General features: G+C 36.7%; 1 protein-coding gene across 1 annotated transcript in view; it reads right to left on the minus strand.

Annotated features, from left to right (window-relative positions):
- Positions 1-1,994: 1,994 nt before the first annotated feature.
- The window catches only part of sepsecs (Sep (O-phosphoserine) tRNA:Sec (selenocysteine) tRNA synthase), a 19,150-nt gene continuing 3,644 nt past the window's right edge, over positions 1,995-17,500 (minus strand). Inside the window, 9 exon segments of the mRNA NM_200154.1 lie at positions 1,995-2,410; positions 5,616-5,706; positions 7,212-7,305; positions 10,972-11,063; positions 14,256-14,385; positions 14,480-14,582; positions 15,621-15,774; positions 16,008-16,166; positions 17,253-17,371. Coding sequence (NP_956448.1) covers positions 2,149-2,410; positions 5,616-5,706; positions 7,212-7,305; positions 10,972-11,063; positions 14,256-14,385; positions 14,480-14,582; positions 15,621-15,774; positions 16,008-16,166; positions 17,253-17,371 — 1,204 coding nt within the window. The 3' untranslated portion in view covers positions 1,995-2,148.

Here is a 17,500-nt window from a genome sequence, read left to right on the forward strand (position 1 = left end):
CTTGCGGGGGCTAATAATTTTGACCTTAAAATTGTTTTTAAAAAAAAATTAAAAACTGCTTTTATTCTAGCCGAAACAAAACAATTTAGACTTTCTCCAGAAGCAAAAATATTATCAGACATACTGTGAAAATGTCCTTGCTCTGTTAAACATCATTTGGGAAGTATTTGAAAAATAAAGCAAAATTCAAAGTAGGGCGAATAATTCTGACTTCATCTGTGTGCGCTGCACTGAAACTACTGTGTAGCTTTAACATTCATTCAAGTAAATATTAAATCATTTTTAAATACTGATATATTTTCAAATCTGTATTGGCAAATCTCTAAAAATGATTTAATATTTATCTTAAAAAAATTTTTATATTATTTATTTCAATACTTATTTAAATATTATTTATTCTAATATTTATTTTAATATCTATTATTTATTTTAATATCATTTTTATAACAATTTTGTTATTATTTGTTTTAATATTTATTTTAAGATTTTTTACAATTTATTTTAATATCTATTTTAGTATTTATTTTAATGTCATTTATTTTATTATCTATTTTAATATTCCTTTTACTATTTTTTTTATATCTATTTTTATTTTTATATTTTATTTTAACAATTTATTTTAATAACTATTTTAATATTTATTTTACTATTTATTTATAGTTATTACTTTAATAACTATTTTAATATTTATTTTACTGTTTATTTTACTATTTATTTTAGTATTTATTTCAATGTTATTTATTTCAATATATATTTTAATATTTATTTTAAGTCTATTTTAATGTCTATTTTATTATTTATTTTAATATCTTTTTTAGCATTTATTTTAATGATATTTATTTTAATATCTATTTTAATATCTATAATTTAATTAAAAATGTTTTAATATATATATATATATATATATATATATATATATATATATATATATATATATATATATATATATATTTAAATTTTAATGACTATTTCAATATTTAGTTGAATATTTATTTTAATATTATCTATTTTAATATTTATTTAAATATTCATTTTAGTATTTATTTTAATATTTATTTTAATGTTGTTTATTTTTATATTTATTTTAATATCTATAATTTATTTTAATATCTTTTGTTTTAATCTTTTATCTTAATATCTATTTTAATAATTATTTCAATATTTATTTCAATATTTATTTTCATAATATCTATTTTAATATTTATTTAAGTATTTATTTTAGTATTTATTTTAATGTTATTTATTTTAATTGTTATTTTAATATTGTTTTTTTTTTATATCTTTCATTTACTTGAATATTTATTTTAATATTTTTTATTTTAATATCTATTTTAATATTTATTTTTAAAAGCCAAAACTGATCAAACTCCTAAATAAAAGTATCTAAATAATAATAATAATAATAATAATAATAATGTGCCATAAAATAAAATAAAAAATAATGATAACTGTTATATACTTTGTTATAAATATTTTTTACAAAATCATTATTTTGATACTTTTGTCATTTAAATAATAATAAAATATTAATATTAAAAATAATAACAACAAAATGTACCATAATATTAATACATTTTAAAATAATTATTCCATCCATGCACCCATCTTATGCTTATCCAGGGATTGGTCTCAGATTATTGATTCATTTTCATCAGGGGTCACCACAGCAGAATGAACTACCAACTCTTCCAGCATATGTTTCACACAGCGGATGCTCTTTCCAGCTGCAACCCAGTACTGGGAAACATCCACACACTCATTCACACACATACACTACGGCCAATTTAGTTTCTTCAATTCTCCTATAGCGCATGTCTTTAGACTGGGGGAGGTGAAAACCCACGCCAACACGAGGAGTACATGCAAACTTCACACAGAAAGGCCAACTGACCCAGTCGGGACTTGAACTAGCAACCTTCTTTCTGTGAGGCGACAGTGCTAACCACTGAGTCACAGTCAAAAATCAAATAAAAAAAGCCAACAGCACAGGATGATTTAAAACAATGAAATCATATTTATTACTATCTGTCCAGTTACACAAAGTGCTTCAGTTTAGCACAGATCTATCATAGCCTTATGCGGATAAATCAACATTCAAACACAACACACACACACAGCATTACAGCCACAATATCATCATAAACATCCCTACACACGCAACTCTGTGGATCTCTGTGGGCTCTCCTCCAGCTCTCCATCTTCCGCCTCCAGATCTGCAGGGTCACTTTTCTCTTTCTTCAGGATTTTCAGGCATTTCTCCAGTCTCTTCATGCACACGGTGACGTCTCCTTTGGTTATTCCGATAGCAGACGCAGCGTTGAGGTATGGGCAGGGGTAGGCCTCGGAGTGGGACATAAAGCCACTGAAGGTGTGTCCACTCACAGTCTGCTGCACTCCTAACGGGACCACCCTGACAACAACACACAAAATACATCATCATCACCATTATTATTATTATTATTATTATTATTATTATTATTATTATTATTATTATTGTCTATGCCATTTAATAGTATGAATGTAATCACAATCAGAATCAGAAAGAGCTTTTATTGCCAGGTGTGTGTTTATTTTTTTAACACATTTCGGAACATAATAGTTTTAAAGGGCAACTATTATGCAAAAATCATAAGTGGTTTAAACACAGTTGTAAAATTGGTAAAAATGAATTAATTCTCTTTTTGAATAATCACATGTTTGCAGGAACACTTTGATTGACATTCTCCCTTTGTACGTGGGCGGGAAAGCCCCGCCCACTAGTGACTATCTCTCCCTCATTAGCATAGGACATCAATCTTGTTTTTGAATCTGACACATTTGTAGCTCCGCCAATTGACCCGCCCACTGCCTTACCTAAACCCAACCAACAGTGTTTTCAAAAGCACCGATTAAACCGCCCACCGCCTTCCCTAAACCCAAACAACACTGTTTTCAAAAGCACCGATCGACCCGCCCACCCACTTCCCTAAACCCAACTGACAATGTTTTCAAAAGCACTAACTGACCCACCCACTCCTCAAAACCCAACCGACAGTGTTCTCAAAAGCACCAATTGACCTGCCCACCCCCTTCCCTAAACCCAACCCACAGTGTTCTCAAAAGCACCAATTGACCTGCCCACCCCCTTCCCTAAACCCAACCCACAGTGTTCTCAAAAGCACCAATTGACCTGCCCACCCCCTTCCCTAAACCCAGCCCACAGTGTTTTAAAAAGCACAGATTGACCCGCCTACCTCCTTCCCTAAACCCAGCCCACAGTGTTTTCAAAAGCACAGATTGACCCGCCTACCTCCTTCCCTAAACCCAGCCCACAGTGTTTTCAAAAGCACAGATTGACCCGCCTACCTCCTTCCCTAAACCCAACCCACAGTGTTTTCAGAAGCACCAATTGACCCGCCCACCCCCTTCCCTAAACCCAACCCACAGTGTTTTCAGAAGCACCAATTGACCCGCCCACCCCCTTCCCTAAACCCAGCCCACAGTGTTTTCAAAAGCACCGATTGACCCGCCCACCCCCTTCCCTAAACCCAGCCCACAGTGTTTTCAAAAGCACAGATTGACCCGCCTACCCCCTTCCCTAAACCCAACCCACAGTGTTTTCAGAAGCACCAATTGACCCGCCCACCCCCTTCCCTAAACCCGACCCACAGTGTTTTCAAAAGCACCGATTGACCCGCCCGCCCCTTCCCTAAACCCAACCCACAGTGTTTTCAAAAGCACCGATTGACCCGCCCACCCCTTTCCCTAAGCCCAACCCAGTGTTTTCAGAAGCACCAATTGACCCGCCCACCCCTTCCCTAAACCCAACCCACAGTGTTTTCAAAAGCACCGATTGACCCGCCCACCCCCTTTCCTAAGCCCAACCCACAGTGTTTTCAGAAACACCAATTGACCCACCCACCCCCTTCCCTAATGCCAACCCACAGTGTTTTCAGAAACACCAATTGACCCGCCCACCCCTTCCCTAAACCCAACCCAGTGTTTTCAGAAGCACCAATTGACCCACCCACCCCCTTCCCTAAACCCAGCCCACAGTGTTTTCAAAAGCACAGATTGACCCGCCTACCCCCTTCCCTAAACCCAACCCACAGTGTTTTCAGAAGCACCAATTGACCCACCCACCCCCTTCCCTAAACCCAACCCACAGTGTTTTCAAAAGCACCGATTGACCCGCCCACCCCCTTCCCTAAACCCAGCCCACAGTGTTTTCAAAAGCAGATTGACCCGCCTACCCCCTTCCCTAAACCCAACCCACAGTGTTTTCAGAAGCACCAATTGACCCGCCCACCCCCTTCCCTAAACCCGACCCACAGTGTTTTCAAAAGCACCGATTGACCCGCCCGCCCCTTCCCTAATACCAACCCACAGTGTTTTCAAAAGCACCGATTGACCCGCCCACCCCCTTCCCTAAGCCCAACCCAGTGTTTTCAGAAGCACCAATTGACCCGCCCACCCCTTCCCTAAACCCAGCCCACAGTGTTTTCAAAAGCACCGATTGACCCGCCCACCCCCTTTCCTAAGCCCAACCCACAGTGTTTTCAGAAGCACCAATTGACCCGCCCACCACCTTCCCTAATACCAACCCACAGTGTTTTCAAAAGCACTGATTGACTCGCCCACCCCCTTTCCTAAACCCAACTCAGTGTTGTCAAAAGCACCGATTAACCCGCCCACCGCCTTCCCTAAACCCAACCCACAGTGTTTTCAGAAGCACCAATTGACCCGCCCACCGCCCGTCCCTAAACCCAACCTACAGTGTTTTCAAAAGCACCGATTGACCCGCCCACCAGAAGCTATCGGAGGCGTCAAACTGCCCCATAGCGTTCGTTTTAAAAGCGAAATGCAGCCATATGTACATCTAGCTACATATTTTGCGTTCTCCAGAAATGTATACAGGGGTATGTATTCACAATAAGCCTGTGTTGCTTGTTCTACTTAATTGTGCCATCCTAATATTATCACTACGATGACCAATATCTTACCAGTAGTAATTAATTGAACCAGTTCTGTAAAAAATGATGAGTCAAACGGTCCAAACAGATGGCAAATATCTTTATGAATTAATAACATTTTACACTTTCCAAATTCACAACAGACTTTCTTTGTTCGGTCTTAAACTCTTCCATGATATTTATTCATTGCACATCCATCACTGCAGATATAGAGTGTATAGCTTTTGACAGGCTAAAAGGGGTGAAGAGGATAATGCTGAAGCGAAACCCATGAGAACGAGAATGACTCCCATTTAAATAATGAAAGCGGACGGCAGAGAGAAGATTTCATCAATATTACAGCAGGTCAGCCGCTGTCCGGCGGAAAATATAAACACACAAAATGCAGCTTTGGGATGTGGAAATATTCATTCAGTCAAATCTCTAGCACTTAAGAAGTGAGTTGTACACAAAAGCTTCACCATGGAGACTGAAGCCACACCTTAAATGTCATTCAACAAACACAGATTTCTGCATCACAACTATTCATCCAAAGGTTAGTATTTAGTTGGCTTCATAGAGTATATGATATTAGGTTTAATGCCATGCGAAAACTGAGGAAACCTTTTAATTTCCCCTCTGATGTGAAATTCTAAGATAAATATAAAAAGGTCAGAAGCTCACCTGGCTCCAGAAACCTGCCTGGTGAAGAGCATGGAGCCCAGCTGAGTGACTGCAGAGCTACTGTGGGCTTCCAGATGGTTCAGGGACATCGCTGGAGAACACAAGAACACATGCAGTTATTTGAGTTGTGATATAAACACTCGATGAAAAGCAATGACAGCATATAATCATGCAGACTGTTGGAGGTTTTCCCTGTTGGGAAGAGTTACAGTCTGTGTAAGACCTTTGAGCACTTACACTACCTGATAAAAGTCTTGTTGTGTATAAAAATCCCCGTTGTATGAGCAACAAATAATAACTTGACTTGGAAAAGTGGCAGAGTGGATGATCAACATCAACAGCCTGAGATATCAAGACTTTTGTGCTGCCCATTACATTACAAACCACAGGAGAGGGACAATTCTCCAGCAGGATAGCGCTCCTTCTCATACTTACAGCCTCCACATCAAAGCTCCTGAGAGCAAAGAAGCTCAAGCTGCTCAAGGATTGGCCAGCCAAGTCACCAGACATGAACATTATTGAGCACGTCTGGGGTAAGATGAAGGAGGAGGCGTTGAAGATGAACACAAAGAGTCTTGATGAGCTCTGGGAGTCCTGCAGAAACGCTTTCTTCTTCATTCCAGATGACTTTATTAATCAGTGATTTGAGTCATGTCAGAGATGTATGGATGCAGTCCTCCAAGCTCATGATGGAGTCAGACACAATATTCATTCTGTCTCCACTGCAGCAGGACTTTATATTCTATACTGGACATTATTTCTGTTCAGTGATGAGACTTTAGTCTAAGCAGAGTCAGACCTTACTGTCCTAATGAAATCATTCAAAATCAAGACATGATCAGATTTTATTGTGCTCAAACAAGTGTCATCTAGAGGCCTTTGCCTTTCATATAAGCCATATCAGACAACAAACGATCAACTAGAAGCCCAGTTATTATTTGCTGTTCCTAAAACTTGGATAGGCAAAAAGACTTATCAGGTAGTGTACCTTCATATGTCTGAAACAAATCAAAATAAGAAGCTCAGCTCTCAGAACATATTAAACACAGTAAGTGTATTTCTGCGCACACACACTATAATCTGCTGCTTAACTCCATATAAAGGCCAGAAACGTCAATGCACAGGTCTATCTAAAGGGTTAATGCAGCCAACTAATGATCAACAGTACAAATAATAAATTTGACCTCTTCCCAACAGGGAAAACCACCAACAATCAAGATGTTATGCTGTCATGGCTTTGCAATCAAAACATGTGGTTATAATGGAAGTCAATGGGGTAAAAACAGCCGCCAACATAATGAAAGGGGAGTCAATTTGAACAATAAACAAGTGTTAAATTGTCTAAATGGTCTTTTATTTCATTTTGTTCTTATTTTCCACAAGCCTGATTCAGCAGTCGCCAATAGCGAAAGATGGAGCCAGATGGTGTATTTACAGGATCTGCCAGCAGGGGTTTACGCCAACCAGCCAAACCTTGAGCCTCATACCCAAAACATTTCTGCAGCTATTTTCATTCACTACAGCAGAATGCGTGTTAACTGAGCGTTTGTACAGAAGCCTTCAGCCGTTTGCTCTACATTATGCATGACTCCTCACCCAGTGATATGGGGTTGTGTGGTGTTTTCAGCAGTCTCTCTCCGTGTCTCGCGGCTAAAGCGCTCAGCTCCTGCGCCAGATGCCCGTACAGCTCCTGCGGGCCACACAAAATTATAAACACAGTTATAAATAGCTCCACACACAGCGCTTCTGTCGCACTTTCTGCTAAAGGTGCATGTTTTTTGGGTTTGGCGTCTGCTGTCCTACAGTAAACCCAGCAGCTGCTTCAGCTTTCCAGCCTCCTGTACCTTTCCCCCACGCTGAATTATTGGATTTATTAAATTTGGTACAGCTGAAGTGAGAATTATTAGGATGATTTAATCTTATGGAATTATTTTCCACTAATTTCTGTTTAACGGAGAGCAGATTTTGTCAACACATTTCTAAACATAATAGTTTTAATAACCCTGCTGAAAAAAACAGCTTAAACCAGCCGAGGCTAGTTGGCTGGTTTTAGCGGGGTCTTGGCCACTTCCAGGCTGGTTTCCAGCCATTTCCAGCCTGGTCTTAGCTGGTCAGGCTGGTTTTGGCTGGACTCTCAGCCTGGCTAGGCTGATTAAGCTAGTTTTAGCTGGTCATCTCCTAGCCTGACCAGCTAAGACCAGCCTGGAAATGGCTGGAAACCAGCCTAAAAGTGGCCAAAACCACTCTAAAACCAGCCTGGTCAACCAGCTATAATCAGCCAATCAGCCTGGGCTGGTTTAAGCTGTTTTTTTCAGTAGGGAACTCATCTCTAATCACTGATTTATTTTATCTTTGTCATGATGACAGTACGGGGGTCCTGCAGGTTTCACCAAGTTAAATTTAAGACTTATTAAGGCCGTTATGGATGAAATTTTAGACTTGTACAGGGTTTAATGCTTAGGATTTTTTTCGAATATCCCAGCAGGGAAAGATTTTCACTTGTCCAATCAAAATGATTATAATTTACTACATTTAATAATACAATAATAATAATTTAATAATAAAATATATAGGCCTGGTCAGTGTCATGATCACCAGCGATCTAACCCTGATAGTGAACACTCACTATCACCCAGAGTACAATCCTGTCACCAAAGGAACTACAAATCCTGTCATGCACCACACACTCACACCTGTTCCAGTTCTTCTTTAAATACACACACATACAGCTGGGAGCTGCTCAAAGACTGATTACATGGGCCATATATACAGCACACAAACACACAGGCTGCGTCCGAAACCGTATACTTTCATCCTATATATGCTAAAATCAGTATGCGAGCCGAGTAGTTTGACCGAATTCATGGAAATGTCAGCTTAAAGTGACATTTAAAGGCTTAACTAGGTTAATTAGGTGAAGGCATGGTTATTAGGTCAATGTATATCAGTGGTTTGTTTTGTTTCAGCCGTGGTGCGATCCTTCAGATCGTCGTTTTGAACTGCATAACGTCATTTCCCTCCAGCGTGCAAAAAGTAACTCTGATACTGATTCAGGGTTTAGAAAAGTTTTGATTCTGCATTTTTGGCCATGCTGGTCTTTCAGAAAGGAGTTCAGGATGATGCAGAGTTTGCCTGATCTCTCTGTCAGCGGTACATGCGTGCTTCACATGTACGTGCGAGTGACGCATCTGTCTGCTTAAAGAGGCTGCGCAGAAATACACATTTAAATTTGTTGACAGTTTGAGATGCCTGTGGTAAATGAGTTATTTGTCGACCTGACAATATTTAATTGAACGAAATTTTTCAGTTTTATGCCTTATCCAGAATATATAAACACATTTAAACACATTGAGATCATTTACGTAATCAGCACTATTGGAATGTGAAGAGACTTTCAACCAGCCCAACAACACGTTTCTGAACACAATCCCCTACTGCACTGTTTAAAATCAGCCCATATTAATAGTTTGCAACCACTTACCTTTAAAAAAATAAAATAAAATAAAAATCCAATGCATCATTTTTTTCAGTGCAGCATGTGATTTGTCATCTGAAGTCGAATGCATTTGCGTGCACAGAAACCAGCAGCGTTTGCAAGAGCTGCGCTTCACCACTGGGAGCAATTATAGATGAACTGAAGGAGTCGAAGCCTTATTATAATGCTTTTAGCGAGACGACTGAGACCTACAGGGTGAAAATAATAACCTGCTGTGCCTGTCTGTTCGTAATATTACCACCGCTTCGACATTTAAATCACACTTCTTCCATTTTTCCTCCTGAAGTAATGCATGGCTTTGTTTAAATATTGTTTACATTCGTTCATTTTTCTTCAGCTTAGTCCTTTATTTATCCTGAGGTCGCCACAGCGGAGTGAACCGCCAACTATTCCAGCATATGTTTTACACTGCGGATGCCTTTCCAGCCACAACCCAGTACTGGGAAACACCCATGTACACTCATTCACACACACACTCATACACTACGGCCAATTTAGTTCATCAATCCCCTATAGCACATGTGCTTGGACTGTAGGGGAACATGCAAACTCCACACAGAAATGCTAACTGGCCCAGCCGGGACTCGAACCAGCAACCTTCTTGCTGTGAGGTGACCATGCTAACCATTGCGCCATCCAAACAAACTTTCATTTTACTGTAATGCAAATATGATGCAAATAAGTGTCTGAAAGCTTTACATTAAGTCGTTGTTATGATAAGTATATTTATTTAAAGCATGTAACTTCTGTGAAAGCATTGTTTTCTGTCTTTTGAAACCTGCTGGGCCGCTGAATCTGACCACAAAGACCATCTTATATGATCCACAACAGCTGTAAATTATTAATAACCGGATGCATTAGTGGTAAATCAATACTCCATTTCTTATGTCTAATGGTGTTTTCTTTAATAATACGCCCACCTGTCTCTATACTTCTCAATCAGGGATTAAAGTGATTTCAATTATTTATGTTAAAATATTTCAGAACTTACCCGAAATTAAAATAAATAAATAAATTACAACGTAAACTGAAATCATTTATTTTCCCCCATCGAAATAATAATGCGCTGCTTTTAATCATAAATGTTGCTCATGGTCATGAAAAAATTAAGCAATAAGTTTGGCAATTAGGCACTTCGATGCTCGAGTATCGATATATCGATACTTAGAAGTTTCTAATTTGGTATTGATATTTTTTTAGGTATCGTTATTTCAACTATATTTTAATAATTTCTGCATAACTAAATGCTTTAGAGAAGAAATAACAAGACGGGAGGGTGGCGGGAGATGGGTCTGAAATACGGGAGACTCCCGGGAAAAACAGCAGTGTTGGCAGGTATGTTACAGTGTGCAATAAATAATATATTGGTTCTTATTTTTCTTTTTTCTTTTCATCACACGTCTTTTTTCATCATGCTGAGACACCCATAACTGACTACATCATATAACAAATTAACAGATATAGATCATTTGTTTTGTGAGATTTTAGTGATGCATATTTTTTGGATTTAACAACTAAAGTAGAGGTCTGCGCAAGAAGAAATTTCTGAATAAAGCGTGGGAGCGGTCGGTAACTGGTTTAACTTTGGACGGAGCGGGCGGCCTAACAAGATCGCTCCCGACTCCCGAGCGAGCGAGCACGCGTATGTATGTATGTGAATGAGACAACGTGATACTGCGTTTAGCTAGCGTTCGGCTAGAAAACGGGGTGGGATGGGCAGCGGGACAACAAATGCTAAATATAAGCGGGAGCGATCGGGTTCGGGCTAAAACCTGGTGGGAGCGGGCGGGAGCGGGATTAAAAATTTAGTCCCGCACAGATCTCTAAACTAAAGTCATGCCGAAATATGTATATATTCACCTTTCTGTCCGCCAGGAGTTTCTTGTATCCGTTTGCTCCCAGTGTGAGCAGTGTGATGAGGACATCTAGAGATGGAGACGCAGACGCTCGACCTGCATAAAAACACATCAAATTAATCCGTGTTCGATAATTCACTTTTAAAAAGTAATTAATTACTAATTAAAGACACTCTGATGTCTTTACGGTTGCATTATGGGATGTTGATCTTTGCTCTGTCGACTCTTGATGTCGAAAATTCATTTCTACAGTTTAACAAAGTGACTTTTATTGACATTTTAGTAGTTTGTAATAATATAATATTATTATTATTATTAATAATATAATGAAAATAAAATAATAAATAATATATAATATAATACAATATAATAAATAATATAATATAATATAATATAAAATAATTTAATACTAATAAAAATATAATAAATATTAATATAATATAATATAATATAATATAATATAATAACACTAATAATAATAATAATATAATAAAATATAATATATTAACACTAATAATATAATATAATATAATATAATAACACTAATAATAATAATAATATAATATAATATTATATAATATAATATATAATAACACTAATAATAATATAATATAATAACACTAATAATATAATATAATATAATATAATATAATATAATATAATATAATATAATATAATATAATATAATATAATAACACTAATAATATAATATAATATAATATAATATAATATAATATAATATAATATAATATAATAATTATATAATATATAGAGAAATAAGTGTGTAAAATAACAGGAAATATACTGGATGTTTATTACAAGGTTTCTGTAGTGTGATATACAACACAAACCCAGGCGCAATATAGCACCGCAAACTATTTTAAATGTTAATAAAAGTCACTTTTTCCATTTTTTCGAGGTTAAAAGTTGTTGGAAGAAAGATCAAGATCTCATAATGCAACTCAAATGCAGAAATAAACACTGACAATTAAAACAAGAGTCACAAAATACAAAAAAACTGCTCATTTATGGATATTTCTGACAGTGAAGCATCACAAAACATATGATTACAATTGCAACAGTAGTCTGAAAACTATTTTAATGCACTAAATTACTAATTACAGCAACACGGTGGCTCAGTGGTTAGCACTGAGATCTCACAGCAAGAAGGTCGCTGGTTCAAGTCCCGGTTGACCCAGTTGGCATTTCTGTGTGGAGTTTGCATGTTCTCCCCATGTTAGTGTGGGTTTCCTGCGAGTGCTCCGATTTCCCCTACAGTCCAAACACATGTGCTATAGGGGATTTCTGTGTGGAGTTTGGAGCATCCGAATGAAACCAACGCCAACAAGGGGATTTGTAATTTGTAATTTGTGAGTGAAAAGTCAGTAAGAACCGTAAGTCAAAACATGATCAACAAATTTGAATACTGGTGTGATGATAGTCATAATAACAGAAAAATTATTTATTTCATTCATTCGTTCTTGGTCTCTATTTCAGAAGTCACCACAGCGGAATGAATCGCCAACTATTCTGGCATATGTTTTACGCAGCGAATGCCCTTTCAGCCAGAAACCAGTACTAAGAAACACCCATACACACTTATTCACACACACACTCACACATTGCATTGGACTGTGAGGGAAACCGGAGCACCCGGAGGAAACCCACTTGGACTCGAACCAGCAACCTTCTTGCTGTGAGGCCATAGCGTTAACCACTGAGCCACCATGTTATCCCTAGAATATAAAATTTCATATTCAAAACAATTTTACAAGCACAATTTGCTTTCCGTTCATCACAGCGGTTCTCGTCAGGCATTTCAGAGCTGAAGAAACAGCGGAGCAGATTATAAGTGCGTTCCCCTGTCTGACTGACTCACTGAATCAATAGCAGCAGCAGTGCTCGGGATTTCCACTGCAGTGCAGAGAAAGAGGGAGGAAAAGAGTGTGCGGAGAGCCAATTGGAAACAACCACCGGCTCAAAAACTCAATCTAGACCTCAGAGAGGGATTTTAATGTAACAGCACTGCATATTACTGCATGGCGACAGTGTGTGATACTTATTGCATGAGATAATGCGTGACCCTGGAGCACAAAACCAGTCTAGAGTCTAGTTTTTGGAAATTAAATTTCAGGAACATCAGATTTTTGGCTGAGTTATGACTATATTTATATTAAAATACTAAGAAAATTGCCTTTAAAGGGCACCTATTATGCACAAACCACTTTTATAAGGGGTTTAAACTCAGTTGTGTGGCAGCAGTGTGTGAATATAACCAGCTTCTAACGGTAAACATTAATTAATTCTATTTTTATAATAATCAAACTTGGTAAAACAGATTAAATCTTTGAAAACTGTTATAAATCTGTAATTTTATAACTCTCTGAAACTGACGCCTTTAGGCTTTGATTCAAATTCTGCCATTTTGGTGACTGTCGCTTTAAATTCAAATGAGACTGTGCTCTTTTCAAAAGAGGGCGGAGCTACAAATGCATATGCATTAGCATAGTGGAAGATGCAAAACTTTAATGGCTGATGGCTGCTTCTCACTTAGGGCGGGTTATGCTAATGAGATGGTCACTAGTAGGTGGGGCTTTTCCCTTTCTGATGACACATACAAAGCATGTCAAGTGTTTTTCATCAAGCGTGGTTATTATAAAATAGAACTAATTACTGTTTATCATTAGAAGCTGGTTATATTCACACACTGCTGCCATATAAAAGGGATGTTTGCATAATAGATGCCCTTTAAAAAACATCCATTATTAAGAAGCTTAATCTTAACAACAAAAGATCCTATCAATGTCATAACATAGAATATCCTTTAATAATGCAGTTGACGGCAAAAATCAAGTCAATAACGTCAGAATGAGAGCATAGTTCCTAGCAATATTGGCTTAGACAATAGTCATTTTTAAATTTCTATCAGTCTTTCATTTCAGTCAGGAAAAGGATCAAAACTCTTTTTTTGCAAAATGCTAATGGTCTAATCCGATTCAATTCATTATGCTAAGCTAAGCTAAGCTAAAAGAACAAGAAATATGCTGAATGCATTAACAAATGGTTCAAGTCAACTGTTGAACTCAAGAAGACATGCAAAATTAGCCTTTTTCAAAAAAAAAAAGATGGAGTGTATCTTTAAGGGGTTATTATGTTATTGTTGTAATTCAGACTATTCACCTGCAAATGCACCTAAATAATAAATAAAATAAAATAAACGCAACTGCTTTCGTTTGTAACAGATCACTCACACACTACATAATTAGTGTTTTTGGAGAATGTGCATACCTGGGTAGATCTTACTGATCTCCTGAATGAAGTTTTCATCAAACCCAGCGATAATTGCACCGCCGACTGGGACCATGAAGTTTTTATCCAGACTTTGGACAAAGGCATCGATTCTCCCTACCCGAGCCCCCTATAAAAAGGTAAGACAATTTCGTTTTAGTGCAATTAAGCTAATTGCTGTAGTAAATTGGCTAAAAATTAGTTCAATAAAGGTAAAGTGTTACCTGCTGAATAAGGTGCATACATTTGGACGACTGCACTCCATAAGCGTTATTGACTATGTGAGGAATATCATGCTTGGCACATAAAACCGAGAGTTCCTCTAACCTGTAATAAACAAAACAAATAAAAAGTATTTAAAATCAATTAATAAATGGATCTGATCACTAAATAAATTTATTTTTAGAATAAAAAAATATTGACGAAAATTAAAAAATATATATTTTATCTAATATAATCTAATCCAATAAAATGTGATATAATATAATTTATAATAAATATAATATAATACAATATAAAAATATAATAAACATAATATAATATAAAGAAAATATTATATAATATAATATTATATATAATAGATATAATATAATATATAGAAAATAAAATATTATAAATATAATATAATAAATAAAAAAATAACATATATAGAAAATATAATATAATATATGATATAATATAATAAAATAATATCATATAATAAATACAATGTAATATATAATAAATATAATATAATTTATATAATATAATATAGTATATAGAAAATATAATATAACATAATATGATATAATATAATAAAAATAATATAATATAAGAAATATAATATAATAAATATAATATAATATAATATAATATATAGAAAATATAATATAATATGATATAATATGATAAAAATAATATAATATAATATAATATAATGAATATAATATATAATAAATATAATATAATATATAGAAAATATTATAAATATAATATAATAAATATAATATAATATATATAGAAAATATAATATAATATGATAAAAATAATATAATATAATATAATATATAATATAAAAGAATAGAATAGAATATATAGAAAATATAATATAATATAATTTAATATAATAAAAAATAATATAATATAATAAAATTACATCGCAGATATTTATGCTTAAGGTCTCCATGGCAGTTTCTTAAAAGATTACAAATAATTTGACATTAGACGTTAGTGAGAAAAGTATTATTTTATAACATCTTTTTAGCTGCTCTGTCCTTTAAACGGTTTTAATTGTTAGTCAGTATGTGCCTTTAGAGCATTAGCATAGCTCAATGTTTGCTTTAGTCAAAAAAATCTGTGTTATTTTGCTCAGTGGTTTTGACCTGCCTGTCAGGGACACGCGGTGCGAAACAGGAAGTGGTGGAATGAACACACAGGATGTTTTCAGCCCCGAACTCCTCAATCTTCCTCTCCACTTCCTCCAGATTCGTCCTCAGCTCGTCTCCTTCCAGAACATTCTCGATCACCACAGGCTCAAAGCCTTACAAAAGGGAAATATTCAACATATTTACTACACATAAAAGTACATTGCTGATGAATGCTTGACTTCTAGTTGAACTAGAAGTCAATTTATTATCTGTTGTTCCTAAAACTTAGATAAATGAATAGTCTAATGAATGAATAGTCTAATTTCTAATCTCTCTTCTATGTGTTCTACCTATACTCTGGGCTAGGAATGAAACTGTATTGAAAGCTGTGGTGAGTGAATCTTACCAGCGGTCACCATAGACTTGAAACAGGACTTCTGGTCAATGCGAGGCCAGAGAATATAACGTGCTTTTGGTCTCCTGTGTCTGAGCGTGAGGAAACACAGCGTGAGGCTCATTCCTGTGGCCATCGGCACCACGAAACACGAGGACACGCTGCGGACGCCTGTCAACATCAGCACAAACACACCAGATCATCAGAGAACAGCCACGGCTCTTACTGAAACATTAGCCAGTAAACCCACCTGCCAAGCTACCTGAAGAAAGCAAGAGTAGCAAGCGTTTTCAAAGCAAAGCGTGCTCAAACCTAATGCTGATTTGATTTAATGCAAGTTAATTGATAAATAAAACGCTTTCATGCATTACTTTTGAAAGCATCCTCATTTTACAGTATTTTTACACAAGACCTTGGGTGAAAATACTAGTGGCCTAAGACTGGTGCACACTATTGTACATACATGTATTATTCATTCATTGATTTCCCTTCGGCTTAGTCCCTTATTTGTCAGGGGTCACCACAGCGGAATGAATCGCCAACTATTCCAGCATATTTTACGCAGCGGATGCCCTTCCAGCCGCAACCCAGTACTGGGAAACACCCATACACACTCATTCACACACACTCATACACTACAGCCAATTTAGTTTATTTAATTAATCTATAGCGCATGTGTTTGGACTGTGGGGGAAACCGGAGCACCCGGAGGAAACCCACGCCAACACAGGGAGAACATGCAAACTCCACACAGAAACGGCAACTGACCCAGCCGGGACTCAAACCAGCAGGCTTCTTGCTGTGAGGCTACAGTGCTAACCATTGAGCCACCGTGTCACCCCTTATACATTCATTAATTTTTTTTTCAGCCTAGTCCCTTTATTAATCAGGGGTCGCCACAGCGGAATGAACCGCCAACTTATCCAGAATAGGTTTTACGCAGCGGATGCCCTTCCAGCCGCAACCCACCACTGGGAAACACCCATACACTACGGCCAACTTAGCTTACCAAATTCACCAACAGCACATGTGTTTGGACTGTGGGGGAAACCGGAGTACCCGGAGGAAACCCACACAAACACAGGGAGAACATGCAAACTCCACACAGAAATGCTAACTGACCCAGCCGAGGCTCGAACCAGCGACCTTCTTGCTGTGAGGCGACAGTGCTACCCACTGCGCCAGCCTTATACATTCATTATATTATATATTTATTGCATAAAAATCGGTCCCAGTGCAGAGCATTAGTGACAGTACCTGTGAGCTTCAGCACGTCCAGAACTACTGAATTAGTGATTTTATTCAGAAGACTCGAACCGGCGGCTTTCGGCTGAACAGCTGCGATGTCACCCGACCGACCGATGCCATGGATCAGCCTGAGGAGATATTAGCAGAGAATTTATTTACAGCTTTTCTCAGTTGCTTTGGTAAATCTCTCAGATCGGAATTGAAATTTGCAAAACAGTAAAAGTGCATTTCTCAAAACAATAAGTACAAATAGCAAA

This window comes from Danio rerio, chromosome 7, assembly GCF_052040795.2.
Source record: "Danio rerio strain M-AB ecotype USA chromosome 7, GRCz13ab, whole genome shotgun sequence".
Lineage (NCBI taxonomy): Eukaryota > Metazoa > Chordata > Actinopteri > Cypriniformes > Danionidae > Danio > Danio rerio.